The sequence below is a fragment of the Dermacentor variabilis genome, chromosome 4 (genome assembly GCF_050947875.1).
Source record: "Dermacentor variabilis isolate Ectoservices chromosome 4, ASM5094787v1, whole genome shotgun sequence".
Classification (NCBI taxonomy): Eukaryota; Metazoa; Arthropoda; class Arachnida; order Ixodida; family Ixodidae; genus Dermacentor; species Dermacentor variabilis.
The window spans coordinates 51,175,116-51,200,926 of record NC_134571.1 but is presented as its reverse complement, the minus strand read 5'-3'; the positions used below and the strand labels follow the sequence as shown (position 1 = coordinate 51,200,926).

The following is a 25,811-nucleotide window of genomic DNA, read 5'->3' as shown; positions in this document are numbered from 1 at the left end:
GGCAGGCTTGATAGATGATAATTACTGCTTTTATACAAGATTAGCTCCAAATTATATAAATTTAAAAAAAATAAGCATAGGGTGGAGCTCACATCCCGTCCTTCCAGTGACAGCTACCCTCGGAATAACGGAAACACATCTCGAAGGTCATGCTTTGCGTATACTGCAGGCGCCGGAACCAAAGTCATCGCACTATGTTCTTGAACGCGTCTTGACGCCACCTATGTTCAGTTACCCAGCAGAGCCACCAAAATTATTATAAATGTATTTTTTTTCTTACCGCTTTTTCGTTTTTTTAGTTGAATATTACACTTAACACGACTAGGTCGACCTAGTCGTGTGAAGTCGTGTCAAGACTGGTCCTAGCAGATCTGCCAGGACCATTCTGCACAGCCAGTCTAAACTTCGTAAAACGCTTTTAGAATGCACAATGCGAGTGAGAAGCAGGCCGCAAAGCGCAAACACTTCCCCAGATGATTGAACGAGAATTCGGATGCTACTTATAGTTCTTGCGCGGGATTTTCAAAAGCTCACCAGGCGTTCCGTTTTATTGCGCGTGAAATAGTGCTTTCACGCAGGGCTGCTTTGGTATGTCTGTACTCGGTGACAACTTACTGCGCTACCCGCCGTGGTGGCGTAGTGGCTATGGCGTTGCGCTGCTAAGCCCGATGGCACAGGATCAAATCCTGGCCGCGGCTGCCGCATTTACATGGGGGCGAAATGCGAGAATACCCGCGTACCATGCATTGGGGCCACGTTAAGTACACCATGGTGGTCAAAATTAATCCGGCGTCCCCCACCACGGCATGCCTCATAATCATATTGTGGTTTTGGCACGTAAAACTGCAGGTTTTCATTAATTAACGTTTTGTGGTGATGAAGGTAAAGCTACGGGTGCGGAGGTTCTGCACGCGGGTTACCGATCAAATTAGGGTGCACAGCATTTGCGCTTTCTCGGAACAGGCGCTGAATGCTTCCACGTGCGGCGGTTTCGCATTCGCCCGGACGCGGAAGTAAAAACGAGAACGCAATTTGCGGTGCGTATTGTCTTATTTTGCTGTTGCAGTTCAGGAGTTTGTGTTTGCTCTTTCCCAGCTGAAAATAACGCGGATGAAAATGCGGGACTTTTTCTCAGAAGCGCTCTCACTTGTGCGCGCTTTGCGCCCAAGTTCTCCCTTCACTGACACAGAAAATTGTCCGCGAGTACGTTAGATTTCCGAACGGTGATATTTTTTGTAAAGTAACTTTCTTCCAGTTTTAAACGGGCTCTAAACTGCAGTGAAAGTTAGTTTTGCCGGGTAAAGTACTTTTTAGTACTCCACTTGCATGCATTTGAAGAAGAAAGATTGGTTCATTAGCGCAGGAAATCGAGGGCCAAAGTTTCGTGCTCACTTTTTTTTTCTCGCACATGGAACACATCGCCACTGAGTTAGTACGACGTCACCGATTCCAAGCAACTTGGTATTTTTATGTAGTTTTTGTTCAGAAAATACTATGTTGAGTCCTTGGTTGTTTTAATACGCAACGTAATTCTTCTTTGTCGATAACCCATGCTAACCAGTCCTCCAAGAATACGCTCTCCAATTCTAAAGATATCACGGTGAGCTATATGTAGGTAGGGCTGATGGTCGTAGTATACCAGAAGTGCCACTTGCCAATATAACCCAACTTAACGTTCTAGTGCCCCTTTTAAAACCACCGCACAGTCCTTCTACAGGAAGACTAAAGAAGAAGCTAAGCTGTGTTAGCAAAGTTCACCTCTTCATCAGCAAAACCAGAAGCGTGGGAGCAAGTTCGGTAAGCCCGAAAATACAAAAAAAGAAGGGACTGGTGGTTACGCCGCTCTGAACTTTGTGTACTAGATCACCAAAACGCCACGAATTTTGACATCGTCTGCTCCATCTGTAGTCAGTGGCTCATCTGCCAACAAGAAGAACACTGCGTTTAAAAGGAACCATGCATTCAACCTAGAAAGTTTCGAGAACGCGTGCTGCGCCCAAAATCCCCGACGTAACTGTGACGTATATCGGCGCTGTGGCTTCAGGACGAAATTCAAAAATAAGAAAAAGAAAATATTGGTCTTTCTTGACAATGTCAGAATCTGTGCTCTTTGTTTGATTATCTTGTATTCACAACAACGCAACACGTAACAACGACAAAAGAGTTCTCAATTCAAGATGATCTGCCAACAAGTCCAACTTCTGACGTTATGAAGTTATATTTTCTAATACATCGGGTTCGATCACATGTGTTCAACGCTTTCTGGGTGGTCTTCTGTCGCTGTCCCGTGTTGGGCTGTTCTAAATAAAAGACCTTCATTTCACTCGTTATTAACCAACCTTTTCTCCTCAACAGTAAGAAAATAGTTTCAAAGTAGTACTTTACTCATATAAACGTATTTAGTGCTGCTACTTAGTGTCTCTGTAATCAAGGCTGCCGGCGAGTTCGCGTATACCTTTCGCGCGAAGAGACTGGCCTCGGTGGCGACGTCCATGGCGGAGTTTCCGGCTCCCAGCACGAGCAGCCGTCGGTCTCGGAAGCGCAGGCAGTCTTTGACCGCGTGGCTGTGCAGCACGGTCCCGCCGAAGCGCTGCAGGCCCCGCAGCGATGCGGGTCGCGCCGGAAAGGCGTGGTGGCCCGTACACACCATGACGGCGTCGAAGGGCGAACACGTGACACTGCCCGTGGCCAGATGTTTGACTGTAACGTCCCACCTGCAGGTACGGGTGACGCGTAAGGAATCGCTCTCTCGTGGACTTGAGCTTTGAGAAGAGGACATGGTGGATGGGAACGAGTTGATATTAAAAGGCACGTTAACCTCAGCACATTGGCGTAGGTGTTACCTTGAAGGACATACGAAAGTAAAAAGGGGCGCAGCCTCTGGGGCGGGGAAACGCTGCAAAAGCTACGCCAACGTTTGGGGCCGTCTCGGTGGCAATATACGTAAGCACCTGTATACTCTATACTCTGTGCTCAATATACACCTGAAACCAGCCTCTCTATACGCGGCCCAATACGCGTCTGCAGTTTGCCTCGAGCGCATTCGTGGCTCTTCCGTGCCACGCCCACCCTCACCTGCCGCTCTGCTGGTGGTCGCGGGCGGGCGTGATGCGCACCACTTGGTGTCCGAAGCGGATCGCCTCGGCCACCCGGAAGTGGCGCGCGTACATCTGCAGGTACTCGAGCAGCACCGAGTGGTGCATGTAGTTGGCAAAGTGGGCGGGCGGCGGGAAGTCGCTGAACGCCGTCAGCTCCTTGCTCGAGTTGATCACCGTCGAGCGCATCACCGACGGCCGCCCCGGGGAGCTGTCCGGTCGGAAGCGCCACAGCCCGCCCAGGGCTTCCGCCTGCTCGAACACGACGGGCTCGAGGCCGGCCTCGAGGCACGACTTGGCCGCCGCCAGGCCCGCGGGTCCCGAGCCGAGCACCGCCACGCGCAGCGGGGGTGCCGAAAAAGACATGCCCGGGCCGCGCGGTGCACCTGTCGTGAGGAGGCGTCGATGTTAACTGGTTGAAGCACAGCTTCTCGTGTCTGCCACGGCTATATACAGGGTGTCCCAACTACCGCGCACCGAAGTTTAAAAATATGCAACTGCCACGTAGCTGGACAGAAGCAAGGTAATGTTGTTTGCCGTCGCTTGGAGATACTCGGATTACTTTTTCTTCTAGTCCGCCTAATTACATTATTGGTCTGAATTAATTAATCAACCTCTCAAACATTACAATGAGATGAAAAGTGTGAATGAGAAAATTGCCGCGCGACTGGCCACTCGAGGCAATTTTGAGTGTATTCGCGGGCTTCTTTCATGGTCGAAAAAAAAATACTTTTATGTAGCACGTATTGAGCAACAGAAAGCTGTATCGGGAAATTTTCATGTTGCTCTACGATATTCTCGTTGACACTTTTCATGTAATTATAATATTTGAGAAGTTGATTAATTAATTCAGGCCAATTATGTATTTAGGCGTAATGGAAAAAAAGTAATCTGAGTATCTCCAAGCGACGGCAAACAACATTACCTTGCTTCTGTCCAGCTAAGCGGCATTTGCGTATATTTAAATCTTGATGTATGATAGTTGATCGCCCTGCATAAGAACATGGGCGACCACAAATGTGTTTAAAATTTTGCTGTAAATAGTTTTGAAGTTTTGTGTCATATTAGTTGTACTTTGTTGTCAGTTGACTGCTACTTCTGCTGCTCCAGCGAGGTAAAGGCCTTAGTCAGGAGGATTACGCCCTCCTTTTGCCTTACCTTGCGGGCAAACCTTGTATTTATGTTGCCCAAAAATAAACTGACAAAAAAAATTATGATAGTTTCTCGAATCACCACTTTTCAATGATTGCACACTGACATTTCTGAAACATTCGGTATCGCGTACTGAACCCGCGTGGGGCATAAATCTTCTAACTACGAACAACTTAGATATATATTACAAGACCACTCATTGTCAGAAACTTCCGAACGGCTATGAATGTGAGGACGTCTCTGTTCAGCACGCAAGGCCAAGAAGGCCAAGCGCCTTGCCTACGGAAAAAGGACCTCCTCATTCAATATATTAAACCGCTTCCATAAAAGTGAAGAAAAATTTTGCAGATCCCACGCGCTGTGGCAATCAGTTTAAGCAAAGCTTTCACTAGATCTCATGAGGGTAATGTCGATTATATGGCCACCAACTTTGAAAGTGGTTGGCGCCTTCGAAACAGTATACCGCTCTTCAACGCAAGGCAACCGTTTCCACGGCACGGTTTGTGGACGTTTCTTCGTATCGGATTATCTTTCGTGCTGCGAGTTCACATCTGTGGATGTCATATATCCTGCTCAACACATGCAAATTAAGGATCTACATTTTATCATTAGCAGTTCACTGTCTAGCATGAACTAATACTGTTGATAAAAAATCAGTAATCAGTAATAGTAATCAGCAAATTATTCATTTGTGTTTTATCGAACTAATGGTCTACAAGTAATTAACAATTAGGTTACGTAAAGCTTTATCGACCTTAATCTCCTGATGAACACCAACGTGACTCGTTTTGCTCAGAAAAGCATTTTATTACTGCCCATATCTCATACTGACTGTGGCTAAACGCCACAGTCAGTATGAATGAATAAATGAGTTCTGCGGTTTTACGTGCCCAAACCACGATTTTATTAATCGTGGTTTTGGATTAATTTTGGCTACCGGATTAATTTTGATCACCAGGGGATCTTTAGCGCGCCACCAATGCACGGGGCACGGATGTTTTTGCATTGCGCCTCCATCGAAATGCCGCCGCCGCGGCCGGGATTTGAACCCATGACCTCGTGCTTAGCAGGGCAACACCACAGCCGCTAAGCCATGGCTGTTTTATTATTATACGAAGCGCCAAATTCAATATGGTGGCCGACTGATAGAAACGGACTGCGGGATAAAAGTTAAATAAAGAGGAGTAAAGTACCCCATACATTCTGTATGAGGAACTTTACCCTTGTTTATACGACTGCTATCGCACAATAAATGGAACAGTCTTTTATAAACGATAAAAAAGAAAGACCAAAACATTTCGTCTCTTACCATGATCAAGAAAACAAAAACATTTTCTTAATGACTCGGTCATTCAAAAAGTAATTAGGGATTTCGTTTTGTTTGAAAATAAATGTAATAAGACCTTTTATTATTGCCCTCTTTTTCTCTCTTTCGATAGGTCAGTTTTTCTATATGTATTGTCAGCCAGGGACAGATCGTTGCGTTTTCATTTCTCTGTTGTCACTCTGTTCAAAGTTTCAGTGACGGAAAAACGTTGATGCTTAGTTGCACTGTGATTGTTTCCCTAATGTCGGTTTCTTTTGCATTATTTAGTTGCATTGTGTCGTTATGTCGCTGCTCAGTAGTTCATATACTGCTGTTCTGAAAAAAATTTCATACGTAATGCTTCCGGCTTGTCTCCCTCTCCTTACTTTTTTTTTTTTACTTTTATTGCAAGTTTGGGACGTCGTAACCTCAGAAAAAATACTGGCTTGCTTCAGAGGGCCCTGAGGAATTTACTGCAATATCTTTTCTACGAACCAGTTTCAGTTTGGGCGCCCAGGAGGTGGATGCGTCATGATGAAGGTGGTCACGTGGGAGCAAAACCTCATGATGTCTCGGCGCTGCTAGGCTCCTAATCACTGCATGTTTTCTTCGCTCTATGCTCAGGCGCTTTGGGGGCAACTACTCAGGAGTTTGGTGCTGCTTATTTTAGTGTGTGATGTTCTCTGTTTTATTGGTTGTACAAGCCACAAAACAATTTCTTATGCTTGCCACTATGAACGGCTACGTCACAGGTTTCCGCTTACGAGTAGCTTCCTCCAAAAAGAGCCGATCAAAATCCGTTTGAAAGTGCGGACACCGCGTGATCTGGTACGCCACCGTGCGTGGCACCCTCGAGAACTGGTTCAGAAAGTGAAACCGAATCGCAGAGACGAACAGTGAATTTTACATGGCGCTCTGAGGCTAGCCAGCTTGTTTTTTTTCTTCTGGGTTGCGAGCCCTATAAATTTAATTTAACGCAAGAAGTGGCAATCCGAACATGCCTTGTCACTACCCAATTAACATGCGACGCTGTAAAAGTGGTGCGCGCGAAAGTGGGCTGCTGTGCAAACGCCCGTCGAGGCCAGAAGACTATGACCCTCCCTCGACTGGGGCGTACTGTTGCTAAGCTTATCGAAGACGGAAAGCAGCCCTGTCGCTGTATACACAAACGAGGACAGTTACTGATGAGTATCGCCATCGCCCATACATGCTTGCACACGCTCCACGAGCACAGCTGCCCGTCAAGGCAACGCGTTTGTGAAAACCCCGCTGGAAAGCAACAGACAGAGAAGACTTGAACCCCGTCGTAACAGGCCTAGAGATACGCGGAGTTCCAGCCTGAGGCGTGCTGTCTGGGATAGAAGGAATGTAGAAGAAAACTTCTCAAGTCATTTGCGCCCCACTGCGTCAAGGTGAGTTCATGATATACGTAGCTTGCATGCGTAAGCCACTCGAAGCGTCTGTTCTTGTGAGCCCATGCGCAGAACGGCTGAAAATCATGCGCACGGCAGATCATTTCCGTTAATGCCGCACTACAATGACATGCAGCTACGTGTGAGCTACAAGTCATTAGCTACATGTCACCTACATGTCATGTAGATGCATCGTGACTTGCTTCGACTGCACATTCAGAAATGTGCTTGATCCGAACATTAAGCTGGCCCTGGCATCAACGGCGTACAGAAACTAGAACACGGAGGCTAAAACCTCTTCATCCTACCTTCTAAACGACCATATTATTCTGATGCATTAACCTTCCAGAAGCTCACCTTCAACCAAAAATTCGGCGTACGGCAGTAATTATTCTCATTTCGCCTGCAATTCCGCCTATATGATTGCTTTCAGAACATTGCAACCAGAAATAGTTCTCGTTATAATGTTATTACGCATCGGCAGTGCTAATTTATTAATTTATTTATTTATTCCTTTATTCGTTAATTCGTTTGTTCGTTCGTTCGTTCGTTCGTTCGTTCGTTCGTTCGTTCGTTCGTTCGTTCGTTCGTTCGTTCGTTCGTTCGTTCGTTCGTTCGTTCGTTCGTTCGTTCGTTCGTTCGTTCGTTCGTTCGTTCGTTCGTTCGTTCGTTCGTTCGTTCGTTCGTTCGTTCGTTCGTTTGACGAGCGTCACTGAGTAAGTGCCGCTCTTCAATGACGAAAAATAATTAAAAGATAACCGGTGCTGGTGGAATCGAATCCGCGTCACATGTATTCGGTCTGAATATACGGGGTGATCATATTTAAGATTTACAGAATTTTTTAAGAATCGCCTTTTCTAGTCCTTGAGCTGTATTATTCAAAGAGGCGGACATGAATGAAAAATCGAAATGCCTAATCAATGAATTGACGGACATTTACTAAACAACTTCCTAACAAATAACTTGACGGCACATATTGCAATTTAATATTTGTAGCCGGTGAGTTTGCAAGGCAAAGGCATATCCCCTTAGAACAAATTTTGAGGATGGCATGGGTTTCGAGATATGCACCATCGAACTATAGCGGTAAAAATTCATTGTTGTTCCATCAAAGTTTATCGACCCTTTTCGCGGAGCAAGCTTTTTCTAGAGAAACGAGATGGCGCTTAAGGTGGCGCGCCGCACGCGGCCTCAGCGACAGCGCACGAATACGAAACCATTGCCGCTTCCACCTTGCTTCTGTGCGATCAGCTGTCGGAAACGCATCTGAGTTTTCGCTGACGCACTGTGCTCCTATCATGCTGGATTGAACCATGTGGATTGAGGACGTGTGCAGTAGTTGGCTGCAAAAATAGTGAATCGCATGTTCGCGGACCACTGCTGCAACTGTCCCTACGTGTTGCCAGCACTTCGAGGTGTACGGCTTTCCTCGAGGATACAGAAATTCGCTCATCCGCCAGCGTTGTATCGCTAACCTTGAAAAAAAAGTGCTTCAGCACCGGAACGTCAGCAAGAGTGAGTACCGTTCGTTAAACAATGACAAAGTTAATAGCGCCGCTTCCTGTCATAGTAAGTTCCACGCCTCTTCCTCTTCACATTCACACACACTTTCTCTTTATCAACAGACATCCACCCCCACTGGCACCAAAACTTACGCCCACTCTATCGCCAACGTGTGAATGAGTGAATGGGCGCACACTTGAATATATGCGCACGACATACGCACAATAAATGACGGACTACAGCGACAGCGCAGGAATTGTCGAAGCTGAATGTTTCATGACGATGCACAAGAGTAAGCGAGTTACTAGCGATAATACATCTTTGCTACACGGTATTACAAGGCACAAAACAGTCACGTTTCAAGCCTCGCGCGCAGCAAGGACAAATCTATCGGAAGTGAGCACATCCGCGAGCGATTAGGCAGAAAATAATCAGTTAGTGACCGCACCGAGGAAGTCAGAAACGTGAGAATCCACTGCTTCAAAATATTTGCCAAATAAAGAACGAAGAGCAAAACACACTAATCCTGATTCAATTCATGAGCGGAAAGTTTGGATAGCTTGGAGTATATCTTTAGCCTCGCTTCTAAAACAAGCATTGTATACTCTGTTCGCGCCATTTGGGCATAGCTTAATCATCTTCCAAAGCGCTTTTGCATGTTCTCTAGAGCTGTGGCCAAAGCTTCGTTTCGTCCACCCAGTCACCGTCTGCGATATCTCCTGAAATAAAGGTTTGCGAAGCCGCACCGGCTTCATAGAAACCCATTGTAAACAAGGATGCAACAGAGGCAGCTAAGGAAAGCAATGGACGTGTCACCACGTGATCAAACATGGCAGCGCCCATGGGATCTCCGCGAAAAGGGTCAATAAGAAAATGCTATTCCATGAATTGAAGCGCAAAAGTAACTGCAACGTCCACGTATTCCATCCCGCATTTTCCATACAGCACCGAACCGGCTCGACTATAAACCATATTCGAAAAACAGGATCCGTGGACCACGGCCGTGCGCGTCGATGGCACACAAAGCCGCGAAAGCGTTATTGCAGTACCTCAAAGGAACAGGTCTTGGCGACCGTTCGATGGTTGTCATTCTATCTTCTCTTTCTTTTCATACCGACATCCCCTTCCCCCTGCGCAGGGTAGCGAACCGGACGTGCCGTCTGGTTAACCCGCCTGCCTTTCCTCTTCTCTGTTCCTTTTTTTTTTTTTTGGTAATCGAAACTGGTGTCGTCCTGAAAATTGAATCTAAGCGGATACGCCTTGCAAGCTCACCGGCTACAATTCGTAAATTACAATATGTGCCGTAACGTAGTTAATAAGGAAGTTAATTAGTGTACTTTCGTTAGTTAGTTGAATATGTATTTCGATTTGTAATGCAAGTAATGTCCGTCTGTCTGACTAATCCAGCTCAAGGAACAGAATTAAGGTATCTGCAACAGACGATTCTTAAAAATTCTGCTAAACTTCAGACTGATCACCAGGTACGTTTACACAAGCGCCATGCGCGGACTTCACTGCGACGCCGCTAGAAAGCGTGGCACGTCCACTTGGTAATAGTCCAGTTGGTAATAATAGCTGTGCAGGGTGATATGTACAGGAATGGTTTTGAAGTGCGGGAAGCTCGCAGTAAAATTGAGTATGAAGAACGACTGAGGAATATCGAAGAAAGTAAATGGCCTGTGAGAGTGTTGAGGTGTATGTACAGGAAAAACATTGATTCACAGTGGAGGAAAAGGACTAGGAAGCTTACCAGCAAGTATGCGGCCTATAGGGTGGGCAACACAGCAACAAAGAAAGTCAAGCGGAAAGCCAGAGAGGCTGAAATGGGTGGCGGCAATGGAAAAGAAACGAAATCAGGAAAGAACCAAGTTATGATAACTCAAAGGGAAGCTCATTACTTTTCGAAGCGAGATCGGGATGCCTTAGAAAACGCACCTACAAAGCGAGATATAAGAAGGAAGGAGAAGCATGTACTTGCTGCGGAAGAGCTAGGGAAACTATGGAGCATGTTTTATTAGAATGTGAAGACGTCTACCCACCGGTCGATTTAGGCGCCACTGGCCTGCTTGAAGCCCTTGGGTTCAGCGAGAGCAGTGGGACAAGTTATGCTTACTATAAGTGAAATTACTGTCTTTTCCAAGTCGCTTGTAGGATCCTTCGGTCACATTTGCAGACTTCTGGGATTGCACTGGTTCACTTCGTTTTATTTCTGCAAGATTTCACCGTACTTCTATCTTTTTGCTTAATAGTTTCCTCAGGTGAACCGGAACGGCAGACATATTTAAGTACACCTGTCCGCAATAGGGATTAGTAAGGGGCGTTTGGAGGATAGGTCGAATTAAAGTAGGGAAACGACAAAAAACGGAGACGTACAAAAGCACAGTTCGCAATAGGGGATAAGAAAATTTGGTTGTGGGAGTTCATAGTGTTTTTTTTTTGTTGTTATTGTTTAACCTAGGTAGGACATTAGGCAGTATAATAGCAAGAGCTTGGTGGCGCAACCCACCGCCCCGTTCCAAAGGGGACGCTCGTAACACCCATCCGTAATGCGAGAGCTAGGAGCCCGGCTGCATACACGCCTCATACAAGACGCGTCTCTGCGGTGGCAATTTGGTGCACATGTGTTACTACATTGCTTCAATGCTAATCGCATTAGCGTCGACGTTCACCGTAAGATGAGTTCGGCCCGAACTTTTTCCTTTTGATCAAAAGAAAAAAATGGTGGAGCACGGGCCAGCATGACATTGAGGACAAAAACCTGGCGCGCATCAATAGTGACAAAAACTTCGACGCTTATTTACACGTTTCCAACGAGACAGGTGTACTTAAATATGTCTGCCGTTCCGGTTCACCTGAGGAAACTATTAAGCAAAAAGATAGAAGTACGGTGAAATCTTGCAGAAATAAAACGAAGTGAACCATTGCAATCCCAGAAGTCTGCAAATGTGACCGAAGGATCCTACAAGCGATTTGGGAAAGACAGTAATTTCACTTATAGTAAGCATAACTTGTCCCTATAGTGCGAGCATTACGGCCTGAAACAATATGTCAGTACATAAACAACAACTGCTTATCCTTGCACTCTTAAAAAAAAGGTAGTCCCAAGCGACTCTTTTCGGGGTGTATCTGCTCGTCGCACATATGATGACCTTTTGGGTGGTAACCCGTACTCTCTTGAAAATACAGTGCAGGCGACTCCCTCACAGTACCGGTGACTCTCTCCCGCAAGACCTACTGAGGTGTATGTATTACTCCCAAAGCAGGAGTTGATGCGAGTACCTCAGTGGTCCATGCAAGTACCCCTTGGTAGTCAGCGATACCCCTTTGGAATGGCAACAATGACCCTTCCTAGGGTAGTCATCTGAAGACTCACAATGGTGGTGTACATGACTACCATGGCAAGAGTTGGTTAAACTACCTTTTGGGTGGTAACACGTACTCTCTTGGAGACACAGTGTGGTCGACTCCCTCAGTACCGGTGACTCTCCCGCAAGAACTACTGAGGTGTATGTATTACCCCCAAAGCAGGAGTTGATGTGACTACCTGTGTTCCATGCAAGTACCCCTTGGTAGTCAGTGGTACCCTTTGGAATGGCAACAATGACCCTTCCTAGGGTAGTCATTTGAAGACTCACAATGGTGGTGTACATGATTACCATCACAAGAGTTGGTGAAACTACCTCCTGGTACTTAACCAGACCCCTTGTAGCAACTGCTGTGACCTCTGCCTGGGTAGTGAATAGACTATCTCTACACTAAGATGGAAGCTCACAACATAATAGATTTTAGTTTGCATGTGCAACAAATGCGTAGTTATTCAGTCACCATTATATGTTATGATAAACTGCAATACTATAAACAACTAAAAAAAAACACTGAGCACATAACACTACATTGAGTGAAACACCAAGAGCAAATATTTCGCTACTATCACTGTATTAACCTCAAATGCATCAATGGACTATACCTGGCAAAAACAGAAGACAACAGTCTGATTTGCTAAATTGGAATCAATGGCCAACCTTGAGAAACATTATGCTTCAGTTTACAAAGCATACTAAACAGCTGCAATATGTCCAAACTTATGAGGTAATTTAGCATTTCAGGCATTTGAAAAAGGATTTAATCCTTTGCCATGACAAAGGACTCATTTATTTCAATATGCCATGGAGGCATACATGGACAGAAGAATTAAATTTCAATATTGATATTAAGCGACAAATTTACAATCTCACCAAATCAAAGCAATCATACAGCATTGATGCTAATGGAAGAAAAGAAATATGCCTAAAGGCCAGATAAATGCAAAACCGGACATTATAAATAGCGCCAGTTCAATATCCTCGGGGTGCCGGCATAGTAAGTACATCCCATAATGTTTCAAAAGTGCAACTTCTTGGCCGTCATTTCATCCAATTTGTCAAAAAAGACTATTGTCTCACCTCCTAAATGTTTCCATTAGCACTGCCTCCATGTTTGCGTCAAATGCTGCCTGCTCCAGTTAAGATCTGAAAGAACAGCACAACTGTTAAAACTTTGTAAACATTTTATTCAATAAGAACATGAACACGTTACAGTAACCTTTAGCAAGAGCACATATAGTAATCACAAGGAACACTTATTTATTATAAGCAGAGAATCCAGTTTACAGCAGGAAGAGAGGAGCCAGAGAATAGCTATAATGCATCCGTAGATGTTCTCTTTGAACGAACCATAAATGGCCTTGCCATCAGGGCATATCACAAGCCCACACACGTGGATACACAATAGGCAGAACATATTTAAATAAGTATAAGAATATATGTATAAGTTCATTTTCCAGATTCAACTGGAGGGTAGGTTTTTGGCAAAAAGCTGCCTGCACAGCTTGACTGTCCAGAAAACCCCTACAAGCAGTAGCACAAGAGTGGTGCAGGAAATCTTCAACAGACACACATAGAATAGTCACATTCAATAAAGAGAAACATTCACTATTTATGCATACAGAGTCTATTAATCTTTGCACAAAATTTGAACAGTAAAATCGAAACGCTGAAATGGTCACGCATATGTTCAGAAATAATAAAAGTAATAACCAAGTAAACATGCAGCATCTACTAGCAAAGACATAAAATCACATTTCAACAAAATATTTCCGCAGCTCAGCTTTGGTATACCCTTTTGTATGTTTATACGTGTTTAGAACACGAGGCAGGTTATAAGACAACATTTGAAATTTATAATTAGCACAAAAACATTGTATATTCCATGTATTAATAGGTCTTATGTGTATGTTAGCACGACACATGTCCAAAGATGCCAGAGTAGAATGAAAATTGGCAGTGGATGCCATTGAGAAATACATTTTTTTTAACAACTTAAAGTTATACAAGTGATTGACGCGGACAGTGTTATGTGCTTCAAAAGCACACTTGGAGGTAGTTGTATTGTCAACATTAGCGATTATTCGAACAATTTTCTTTTGCAACACGAGAACATTATTTATGTTTGTTTTGGTCATTGTGGCCCATACTAAACTGCACATGAACATTGTACATGGCTTCACTTTGCTGTAAGTAATTTGAGACAACAGCTGTCTTCCAATAATGGGGCTCACTGCTGTGAACTTATAGCATAATGCCCTCCAATGTCACATTTTCATATGAAATCTACAGAATATTTCTATTATACATGAATGAAATGCAAGCTGTGATTCTATAGGGGAATGGCACTGAGCTAATGCCTACTAAACAATCTGCGTAAGTGTGAATGACAGCATCATTAACAAGACTACCCTGCTGCTTTGCAAGGAGTCACTCCATCTAAGTAACATCAAAAGCGGGTTGCGCTCATCACGGAGATGAGACAAAGTTCCAAATAAGGGCCAGAATTATGTAGTATTGTTTATTGATCAAATAATGCTCACTATGTTCTGTCAAGTTAAAAATGCCACAGAAAACAGCTAATTATAATGGCCGCCGGCAACTCAGCGCTGTGACATACCACGTCTAGCAACTGCCTCATAACACATCATCCTTATGTAATACTCTAATGGCACTTTCCTTTTGCAGCAAGCAGTTAAAGTATTAAAGTACTGCAATGCACTTGCAAAGCAGTTATTTCCCCATAGTGGGATCAAGACCACATAATAAAAAGTACACCACAGGTACAGCATAGAAGTGTATTCTGCAGTACTGTATAAGTGCTGAAACTTCCTTCTTGGTACTGCTGAGCGATTTTCATGCTGCCTAGTTCCTGTTTCGTGGTCTCACAAAGATTATGGAATGATCAACACATTGTGACTAGAGTCGCTAAAGTTATACATTCACATTCATTGGAACCACTTTATTTGTTTAACCCTTTAATGAGCACGCATATAAATACAAAACAAATTATTTTATACCTAAATGTGCAAAAGACATTGAGAATAAGCATAATCAACGAAAATAAAGGATATTTTTTAGAAACTCCTTTAGTAGTATGGGGGAAGAAGTGGGCTTCTCCCCAAGCGACATATGGCTGCGTTTGGAATCTGTACAGAGAGCTCTTTGCATTGTGTGTCTGAGGTCACTACAGCAGATCTTGCACTGGTCTGTCTCCTCTGACCGTGCTTTCCAAAGAAAATGAGTCCCATGTCCTTTTTTTCCCATCCTGTGTTCCTGCTCTAAACTGGCAAATGACACTTGCTGCCATTCAATGTTGGCTCAATACATTTACAAGAAACTTCTTACTCAATGCCAAAAATCAGCAAGAAAAATTTATATTTTTTGGTATGCTGTATGCAGAACTCATCAATGAAGGGTTAAAACAACTGAAGTGTCAGAGCAGCATAGCCACACACTTTTCACTACATCTTAGTATGTATATCAATATACATTACAGTACGAATGCTGTATTACTAGTCTATAAATGCATCTACCACTACATCTTGAACAAATGTTTCACTCTAGGTTCAAGGTGGCGATGCGATATGATATTTTGCTTCTTTGATCACCTACAAAATCTATGACAGCATTGCAGATATAGTTGCTATAGCTGGATTGCATGTTGGCATTTGTTAAAGAAAAAATGTAAATGAAACGAACAAGTACATCAAGAGAAGCAACTTATGTTTCAACTAAGCCACATAACAAAGAAGGAGAGTCAGTTTATCTAGTGAAATATGCATGCAAACTTGCAGCTGATCACCCGTCTTCAAAATCCAGATTTTGAGCATGTGTCACAATTTCGCTTGCCTTTCTTGCTTTCACTTCTGCATCGACTTCAGGGCATCCTGGTAGCATTCACTTTCGCATGTTTTTGTACTTGTTTCTTGGGCACATATACCATGAGAACTGGAATGAAATGAAAGAAATTGACTTTACATACCTAATCAACAGTTCAATGACTTCCAGTTTTTAAAGAAACTGCAAACACAGCACAGTTAAACATGGAGTTGCCCTAACCTTAGCTTGCTTTTTGCACTGTTTCCTTCATGTTCCAAAATGTACCAAGTGAGCTATTTTAGCACACCTTCCAACACAATATCTGAGAATTACTTTCAGTATTGGTGTTGGTCAAAACTTTAATGCATGAAAACGGCTACAGGTACCAAAATGTATTATTTAACCAAATACATATTTAGCTGAGCATGCAATTAATTTTACAAGAGGTGGCCATATGCATGCCAGATGCAGAGGTGCTGTTGATATCTTCCTATTCAGTTAAGCGGCAAAGCTTTAAAACCACCACATCTCTACTCAATCACAAGCACACAGACCTGAACAGCTGCAAGCAAGGATGGCCATAAACTTTACAAAGTAGTAAGAAAGGCTTTGGCAGCATGCTTAATGTAAAAAAAAAATTATGGGGTTTTATGCGCCAAAACCACGATCTGATTAAGGGGCATGACGTAGTGGGGCACTCCGGAAATTCGGATCACCTGGAGTTCTTTAACGTACACCTAAATCTAAGTACACGGGTGTTTTTGCATTATGCCCCCATTGAAATGCGGCTGCCTTGGCCAGGATATGCTTAACATCTAAAAGTGCAAAAGAAATAATAAAAAGTTATAAGAAAATGCTATTACATGGCCAAGGTGCAATGTGTCCCTCAGAGCTGGGTACTTGTTTACGAGGCTCCTTGTAGCAACATTGCACAATTTATTTGGGTACCTGATGTTTAAAAAAGCATGCATCAACCTTCGACATCAAACAATACACAAAAAACAATATGCAACATTTCCATGAAATAATATTAAACAGTTGAACTGTGAGTCATCAGATGGGAGAATTTAAGTAAACTGCACCATGAAAGCATTAGGTACGTGACAAGACCGAGGTTAGAGAATTGATCAGATGGATTTGACACAGGACAGGGGTAACATTTAATCCTTTTGTCCTGCAATAGCCAAGATAAACGGATAATCATGACCAGAGTTCACAAACTCTTACAATACTTTGACCAAACAAGATGTTATAAAAGGTTGTAATTAATATTTCAAATTAGCTTATTACTGAAATATGCACACAAGGGAAAATTAGCCATGAATACAAACTTGAAGGAGCATCTCCTATAAGAATTTACAAGGGCAGCTTATTAAGCTAGTTGTTGATCCATTATCGTGAGTGTACAGTGCAAAGGTTAAACGAGGACACAGACACAAGCACTGACTACCAATGGAGGTTTTATTGCTGAATACACACAATAGTGATACAGCTATCTGAAAAATAACTACTAAAAAGAACAAAGCAGACCATCAAGAGGCACACGAAGAAATGTAGAGTTGCGTAAAAAATGCTGGCCGTAGGTTTGACTTCCCAGAAACTTGAGCTCTCTTTCAGATAAGGCAATGGATGGCTTGTTGATGCATGCACTCGGCTCCCATGCCAATTGTGCTACTTCAAGTATGATATGGGTAAGACCATCCTTGTGCTTGTGAATAACTGACATTCTTTCAAACCAAGGAGTGCAGCCACGCATGCTAGTATGATGCGCCAAAAAAAACTTTCTCTGCCACTGCGCACATTATATGCATGTTCGCACAACCTCTCATGAAGGCATCTGGCAGTCTGCCCCATATGACAAGCGCCGCATGAAAGAGAAATTTCGTACACAACATTTTATGTGGATTCAACATGCCAAATCTTGCGCTTGACCTTGCAGATGCCTTTCTGACTGCCCTATCAGAAAAAGAGCTAAAGTTATTCTGGAAGTCACGTGAACGGCCTGTATTTGTGATGCAATCATATTTTTTTTGTATCTCGATTTCCAGCATAGTTCATTTTTAGGCCACTCGTCTGCTTTTTTTGTTCTATCTTCAGAAGTTAATGTTTTTCAGATAGCTCTTTCACTTGCTTGTGTAAATTCGGCACATTGAATAATAACCTCTCTGTTGACAGTCGGCACTTCTGTCTATGTACCGTTTACCTTTGTGGTGTACACTACCTATAAGAACTGTAACCAGCAGCTAAAGAAGCTTTATTCAACGCGCCATTCTAGCGCCCTCGCCCACTCATTAACCCAAGACTCATGGCAAGGAAACCACGGAGGATATTGCTCCATTGAAGCATGACATAAATTATGACTGAGTGTTAACCTTCCTGTAGCTTTCATGACTGTTTTTTGTGAAGGAAAAGGAATGGAAGTAGAAGAAATGCTGCTGGTGGTAACCGAACTCGCAAATTTGACATGACGCATGCAGCACTGTACTAATTCATCTAGCCACAACTGTCTTTCCATCCAATTCAGTTGGTATTTGTATACCCGCATAAAATGTAGCGCTGCTAGTGTCAGGGTTCATGTTGTTCGCCAGAATAAAGAAAATGGGCTCAGGGCTGCAATGTCGACATTGCCATTGAATATTTAAATTTCGAGGTTATGAGTGAACTGTAATTCAGAACTAGTCAACGATGTATCAGTGATAAAAAAATTTCGAACCAACAATGCCATATACACTGCTAAACACTTAAAAAGGCACTGCACAATTTGGACATTGTTCACTGCCCCAATGCAAAGCTTTAGGAAAACAATTTTTTTCCCCTCGGTTATCGAGCATTTTCAAGGGGAACTACGCAGCAACTAAGTTATAATCATGAATTAGACAACAAAAACTTGTTTTGATTATAGACACCTTCCACTTGCCTTAGTGACATAACCGCATGAGAATGGAGCGTAATACGCTAATTAACATTGTGCTTACCATTCATATTGCAATACAAGGTTGGGAAAAATGCACGACTGAACATAATTGAGACATTACTGTGGAATGAATTCTCATTAAGTACATTCTATCCCAACTTTATTTACATCTGCCATAGGTTGGCAAACTGATGCATGAGTCGACTCACTCAGACTGATCTCGAAAGTGAGTCTCAGTGAGTCCGACTGAGTTGAATTTCTGTAGGTCTTAGCCCGAATGAACCAGGCTGAATAGAATTTTGGTGAGTGTGAGTTCTCATTATTTTGCTGACCACTGCATCCAGGTAATTGTTGTGACTTACATTGTCTGAGATGACGAATTGTAGGCAATCCATTCAATTTTCTTTTGAAGATTGTCAGGCATGCCTCCTGCTGTAATATTTCAGAGGTGTGCAGCAACGTCAATGGGCATCGGAGGCAGTGTCTACGTTGACTTCCTTGTACTCCTTTGTACTCTTTCCATTCCTTGTACTCTCCTTTGACTGCATTCTCCGCATGTCGAACTGCACTACCAGACAGCCTTAAAAAGAGAAGTATTCATTGAAATCAACAACAAAATCCAGTGCTAGAAAAACATAAGATGTGGTATCACAGACTATCACTCCACATGCTCAAATTTACCTACTATATAGTTAGTGACGAGCTAAGAATACAGGAAGGGCTCTTGATAGATATGGGCACATTTGCCATAGCAAATGGAGCCCATTGCTTTTCAAGGATAATGATGTACGAACAGCAAAAATCACTGACTGAGACAACTGACTCGTTACAGTATGAATGGGCTGTTAAAACGAAATTTAAAGAGGAATTTTATCACCCCTTATACAGATACCTCCTTACTAACACACCATGATCCCTCTCCCCCTTTTTGCATTGGTACCATGCACAAGGAAGGCGCATTATTGGTCCCTTCACAGACATTGGTACCATGAGCAAGAAGCTCCCCCACCAAGGTGAAATAAGCAACCATAGTGACGCACCTGCAAACATTCCTTCTGAGGAAAACTTATTGCTAGCTAAATCGTCTACACAGGTATTGCTTTGTGAAGGACAAATACTGGGCCATAAAGTGCCAAGACCAGACTAGCATTGTCTTGGGACCAGAAACAGAGAACAAAAGCAGGTCATATGAAGGCCAAGGATGATTTGATAGAACAAAAATATACTAGAACATTCTGGTTCTCAAATACACAAACTAGACCGCTTGTGTTTATCCAAACATTATTAACTCCCTATCACATTTCTGGTGGCTAATGAATTAATATTTCAATGAACGCATTTTTTCTGATAACTTCTTGGTGCCTTTGCTTATAAGCTTTTTTGGTGAAACATGGCTATTATTTCAAACAGGAAGTCAAATTTTCCCTCAGCATTACATAAATCTGAGCTACTGAGATAGATACAAATGTCAAGGTCGGATAAGACTTTGAAGGATGATACGGAAGGATTGAGGAGTCGCAAACATGATTGTGCTTCTTAAGCTCTTCATATATCATCAGTTATATTTGGGCTGTCTAGACTGCACAAAATTTAAAAAAATATTTTGCAGCTTTTTGTTTTTATGTTTTCATAAATACACCTCATTTGTCATATCTATTAGTAGCAGAGCATTATAATATTTAACAAGGACAGTGGTATGCTATAAAAGTGGAACTAGGACTATATAGATACATAAAAATATTAGGGGGAAAAAAACGTTTTATTTTTACATAGTGGAATTGCCCCTATGGCATGCATTTATTTGTTTACTAAATTCCCATGAGCTTATTCCCCTAAGTTAAGATACAACCAGGGGCAGAAAAAAGCTTTAGGACAGGAATGAGTGTCCCTTGCTACTACTTTACTGAAAGCAAACAGGTTCATATTTATAGGTGAAGGTGGCCATGTGCGCACATACATTTGCACGCAATACTCAAACAAGCTTGCCCATTATTATTCAGTCATACAGTGCAGAAACTGTCATTCAATTCAGTTCAAGCCACAGATGTATCACTGACATAGACATCACATTTCATGTTGATGAAACAGGCCTCCATTAATTCCCATGCAGACAATCTTTGCGTTTACCAAGAATGCGGATGTGGAAAAGATATGGCTCACATGTGCAGTAATTGCAGTGCATAGGCAAATGTGCATTAATCTTATAGCTGGCAGACAGCTCATGTTCCCTTGCCAAATCGTTGGTGCAACAGCCTGTCTGGCTGATATGCACCTTGCCACAATTAAGTGGAATTTCGTACACCATACCGACCGCGCAAGTCACATATGGCCTTGTATGATTTTTACCACAAAGGGTCAGCTTCTGTGGGTCTGAGATGCGTGGGCACAGGCCAGTAAGCTTCCATGGAGCCAAGAAAATAATAGGTACTTTGTACCTGCTGGCCACTTTCTTTAAATCGTGGGCCACTTCATGCATGTATGGAACAACATGCAGCCTTTTCTCCACTAGTGGCTTGGCAAGGGGCATCCAAGCGTTTTTTGGCTGTGACGCTCGCCTCCTTAAATCATGGGTTTGCGGAACTGCAATATTTCTATCTCAGCTATTAATGAGCCAATTTGAAAATTTTTGCAGTAGAATGCTCCCAAGAGGGCACCTAACAACTTCCAGCGTATAATTAAATTAGCTATGTGGCCTGGTGAGGGGCTCTTTAAAGTACTGCTAATAGCGATATTATAGCTTTCCAGCATACGACAGGTTTTAATGTTATACAGAGTTAATGCATGAGTACAGATTAAATAAGATCGGGTGCATACGGCTTTTTTGGTGCCTATGATGCTTCGGCGTGGCTTGGAGAGACAACCAAGTTAATCAATGCTCCATCACACACCGTCGTGCTTTCACCCATGTCGACGTAGCACTGGAACCGGTCGTTGGAAGATCTGAAAGCACACCCAGATGGTTTATCAATAGTTTTGCACATTAGAAGTGAAGCTGTGGGCACTGAACAGGCACTGATTAATTAAACAGCCTTTTTTTATGGTTGCTGTACTGTCCCAAACAGGTTTGTTATTTAGAGCCATCACAGCACAGCACAGCGCTAATCCTGCTGCCCATAGGTGAGCTAAGTACAGGACGCATTAAGCTAACAAGGCCAAGCTTATTTATGCAATGTCAGCAACCACCAGTGTATAAGAACAGATGATTTCACAAAGATAGAACCATATTGCTGATTGCCCAAGGTTTTCATAGTCCTATTGCTTAAAATGCCAGCAATTTTTTTTTCCTCAGTTGGTTCAATTTAACTTCATTGCTGTGTGAATGTTGCAGCGCACAAATGACGACAAAGATTGAACAGGCAAACAACAAGTCCGTTTTCGTCGCCTTGCCTGTTTTATTAGTTAAACGCTGAAGAAATTTGCAGAATATGGCATACTGCGACCAGTTATGCTAACTAAAGCACCATAACATTGACTGAAGCTGTTACTACTCCCTCTCCTACCAGATAGGGAAGCGATTGCACACCTTACCCCAATATCAGTAGTAAACCAACTGCAGAAGTTTTCAGAAGATGGAAGTCCTGAAAAGGCTAGTTTCCTTGCGGCTTCTCGACACGGCAATAATTATAGTTGAGCAACGTTGTGTTCGTACGGGCAAGTATGCGCTACACTTCTCAATTTAAGGTCAAGTGCATTGGTTGCGACGAAACAAAAATATTAGTAGTTGGCAGCACAGTGAAGTGACACAGAGCAATTTCCTAAGACTCGATCTGTCAGTTCAAAGCGCGGCAACCGAAGTTATTAATCGTGCTCGACATTTCCGCTACGCATACTGTTGCTACTTTGCCCATATTTATTTATTTATTTATTTATCATACCCTCAAGGTACGGTTGTACATTGCAGAGGGGAGGGGCAAAGTAAATACAGAGGCAAATCACAAAATAAGGAAGGAAGGCAAACAACATTGCAAAAAACATTGTATACAAAATAACATAAAATGAACCAAACAATGACCAAATCCTCTTTGCGCTCCATAACGCGCAGTACATTTACGCTCACCTGTATTAGAAGATCGTTGCCTGTCATCAGGTACACGAACCCTCCCGTCCGCAGGCTTTCGTGGAGGTCGGCGAGTTTCCGGGCGCCTGTGAGCTTCACGATTTTCTTTGATGGCTCCTGCGAAACGAGGCAAGCCGCTTCTTCCGTGCAGCACGCTAGTCAGGTAGCTAGGCTCAGTGGAGCCCTGGAATAGGGGCCCACCCTTGCTGGAAGAGGCTCCAAGTCGCCGGCGCCCAAGACGACCGAGACCTCGAGACGCTAAATCCTTTAAGGAACCAAAATAAAGTTTCTCTCTCTCTCTCTCTTCCGCACCAGTCGGCGAGCGTTCAGTTGAAGCCGGATCGGACGACATACTGCCACCGTTGTCAGATTTCACAGGCGCAACGCAAGCAAGAGGCAAACCGCTCCTTCCGCACCAGTTGGCGAGCGTTCAGTTGAAGGCGGATCGGACGCCATACTGCCACCGCTGTCGGATTCCACAGGCGCAACGCAAACAAGAGGCAAACCGCTCCTTCCGCATCAGTCGGCGAGAGTTCAGTTGAAGGCGGATCGGACGACATGCTGCCACCGCTGTCAGATTTCACAGGCACAACGCAAGCAAGAGAGGAATGCCACTCGCGTTTAGATACTCGTTCACCGCCGTAGATGGCAAGGTGCCGTCAGAGCCATAGCCGTGCTTCTCATAGTTGCGAATCCAAAGTCGAAGTAAATACGAAAGCCGTAAGTCATGTGCTGGATCCTGAATATTTCGCTGCGCGCGTTCGCAAAACAGTTTTCGCTCACCGCTGCACTATCCTTGCTCAAATTTGGCAGAATGACCACATTTTGGTGCCTACTTCGTTTAGTATAACACTTAGCACAGTTAATTGTCTGATCTTTGTTTTAATGCAAACTTACCGGCGCTCATGAAAATGCGAGCTGCTGCCGCGACGGTGTACGCATAAACTTGTAGCGCCGCCTGTCGTCAGCTGCAGAAAGCAGCATATCAGGGAGCGCTGCCGCGTGTTGCCTGCTCCTGGAACCATAGAGTTTCTAAACTCTATGCCTGGAACAGGCGACCGTCCTCCGTTAGACGCTGCTTTTTAAAGCTGACGGCAGGCGGCGAAACTGGTTTATGCTCGCGCCGTTACGGCAGCTGTTTGCAGCCTCAAGGGCACAGGCAAATTTGCGTTTTTTTTTCTTACAAGCAAGGCACTTAACTGTGCCAAGTGTAAAGTCGACGCCAAAATGCGATCGCTCTACAAAATTTGAGCAAGAACAGAGCAGCCGTTTGCACGTTTTTTGCACAGGGGTTTGCAGAACATTGCACAAAGTTTGCACATTCCATTGTGGCCGCAATGATGTTACAAACAGACCACGACGTTTTTAGATTCTAAATCTAAAGCGTTGACAGACCACCACGCCCCACAGAAGCCTTCGTACGAGGCAATACCCATCTAAAGGACACTGCTTCACAGAAGTGGTGCCTTTTCGGACTGTTACCTCAGATTTTCGCTTCTAAAATTATAGAGGGAAACGAAGGCTGGGAGGTTTACCTCCTATTCAGGGAAGTTGTAGGCATGCTTTTGTATGATGAGCTTGCCTCAGAGTCTCTTGTTTATATGGAGGTGAACATTCAAGAATTTCTCCGTTCATTCGTTACCCGCTACCCAGAAGCCCGCATAATCCCTAAATTACATTACCTTGTGCACTACCCACGCATGATCTCTTTTCGGACCACTCAAACAAATCTGGCGTATGAGGTTCAAGGCATCAAAGATGAAAAACTTCAAAAACACATGTAAAACACTTGCAGAGCTTCACCAACTTTCTCAAAGCTATGAATTCCGTGAGATTGTCTTCAACCAACGCCACACCATGTCAGGCCTGAAACCTGTGCGAAGATCTGTTTTACATACGTGCATTGAGGAGCGCCTGCCTGCAGGTAACGTATGGCAGGCGAAGTCAGTCACTATGCCGCAAATGGCATACGATGTGGGAGATGTGCTTTTAATGACCAAGGGAGACGAAATTGACTTATGGTGTTTTACGTGCCAAAACCACTTTCCGATTATGAGGCACTTGTAGTGGAGGACTCTGGAAATTTCGACCACCTGGGGTTCTTTAATGTGCACCTAAATCTAAGTACGCGGGTGTTTTCGCATTTCGCCGCCATCGAAATGCGGCAGCCGTGGCCGGGATTCGATCCCGCGACCTCGTGCTCAGCAGCCCAATACCATAGCCGCTGAGCAACCACGACGGGTAAGGCAGACGACCCACAATTTGGACAGATTGCAGGTATTTTTGCGGCTCAGGATGAGGTTCTGTTCTTGTTAGACAAGATGGGACTTGTTGAATTCAGGAGACATCGATAAGCACGTAAGGTATCTAAACGCAATGTAGTTTGTGCGGCGCAGCCAGAAGATGAGGTATTACCAGAGTTCCTCGATCTTTATCTGGCAGGGAAAGTGGTACCCAGATGTGAATTAGTGGTTTCATTAAAAATTGTAATATTTGCTTAGCTTTATGTTATGAACTCTAAGTGGGTGTACTTCACAGTTTGTGTTCTGTTGACGTTGTGTGTATATTCGTGTTGTATTTTTTTCTTGTTTTTTCCATTCTGTGCATGGGCAATCAATATTCATGCACTCCCCCCCCCCCCCCTTAAGGTATCTTTATGTACAAAATACATATTAATGTACAGTGCGTTGCATAGATATACCAACCAGTGTTATTACTTTTGGAGTTTGGTGTTGTACCACCCTGCTTCAATTATTTCTTACTGAAAAATTAAAAAAACAATTTGCCTTTCTTGCTATCCTGATTATGCTGTAATACAGCACTGCATGAAACGCATTTTACTTTTTGCGGCTATAGAGTTGAACTCGGGTAGTTACATATCGTGCTCTTTCCTTTGGTATAGTCAATCAGTTATTTGATTGAGTGAACCAACGAATCCACATTCACTGCAACCTATAACATCATATGTGCCTTTCACTGACTCCCTTCAAGCAGCATGGGAGTCATCCATTTCATGCGTCATTCCCGACTTCGTTTTGTGACTACCCTTGGAAAAAAAGGTAGTCAGCGACTGAAAAAAGAGAGTCGAGGTAGTCGTGACCCTCTTTTGACTCTCTTTTTTTTAAGAGTGTGCGATGATTCCGTAACAAGTTGAACTACAATAGATGAAACAATTTCTTAGGAATAAT

General features: G+C 43.5%; 1 protein-coding gene and 1 long non-coding RNA gene across 2 annotated transcripts in view; both read right to left on the bottom strand.

The window, feature by feature from the left end:
* LOC142578198 (flavin-containing monooxygenase 5-like) overlaps positions 1-25,811 on the bottom strand; it is a 62,685-nt gene that overhangs the window by 9,934 nt on the left and 26,940 nt on the right. The window contains exons 2-3 of the mRNA XM_075687600.1: positions 3,076-3,481; positions 2,456-2,714 (exon numbers count right to left, since the gene is read on the bottom strand). Of these exons, the coding sequence (XP_075543715.1) occupies positions 2,456-2,714; positions 3,076-3,481 (665 nt within the window). The remainder of the gene's footprint in view (positions 1-2,455; positions 2,715-3,075; positions 3,482-25,811) is intronic.
* Positions 12,997-22,888, bottom strand: LOC142579117 (uncharacterized). The gene is made up of 4 exons (XR_012827355.1): positions 22,624-22,888; positions 21,381-21,506; positions 18,929-19,146; positions 12,997-15,781 (listed from the first exon to the last, which is right to left on the bottom strand). It is a non-coding gene; the product is annotated as an uncharacterized LOC142579117 (long non-coding RNA).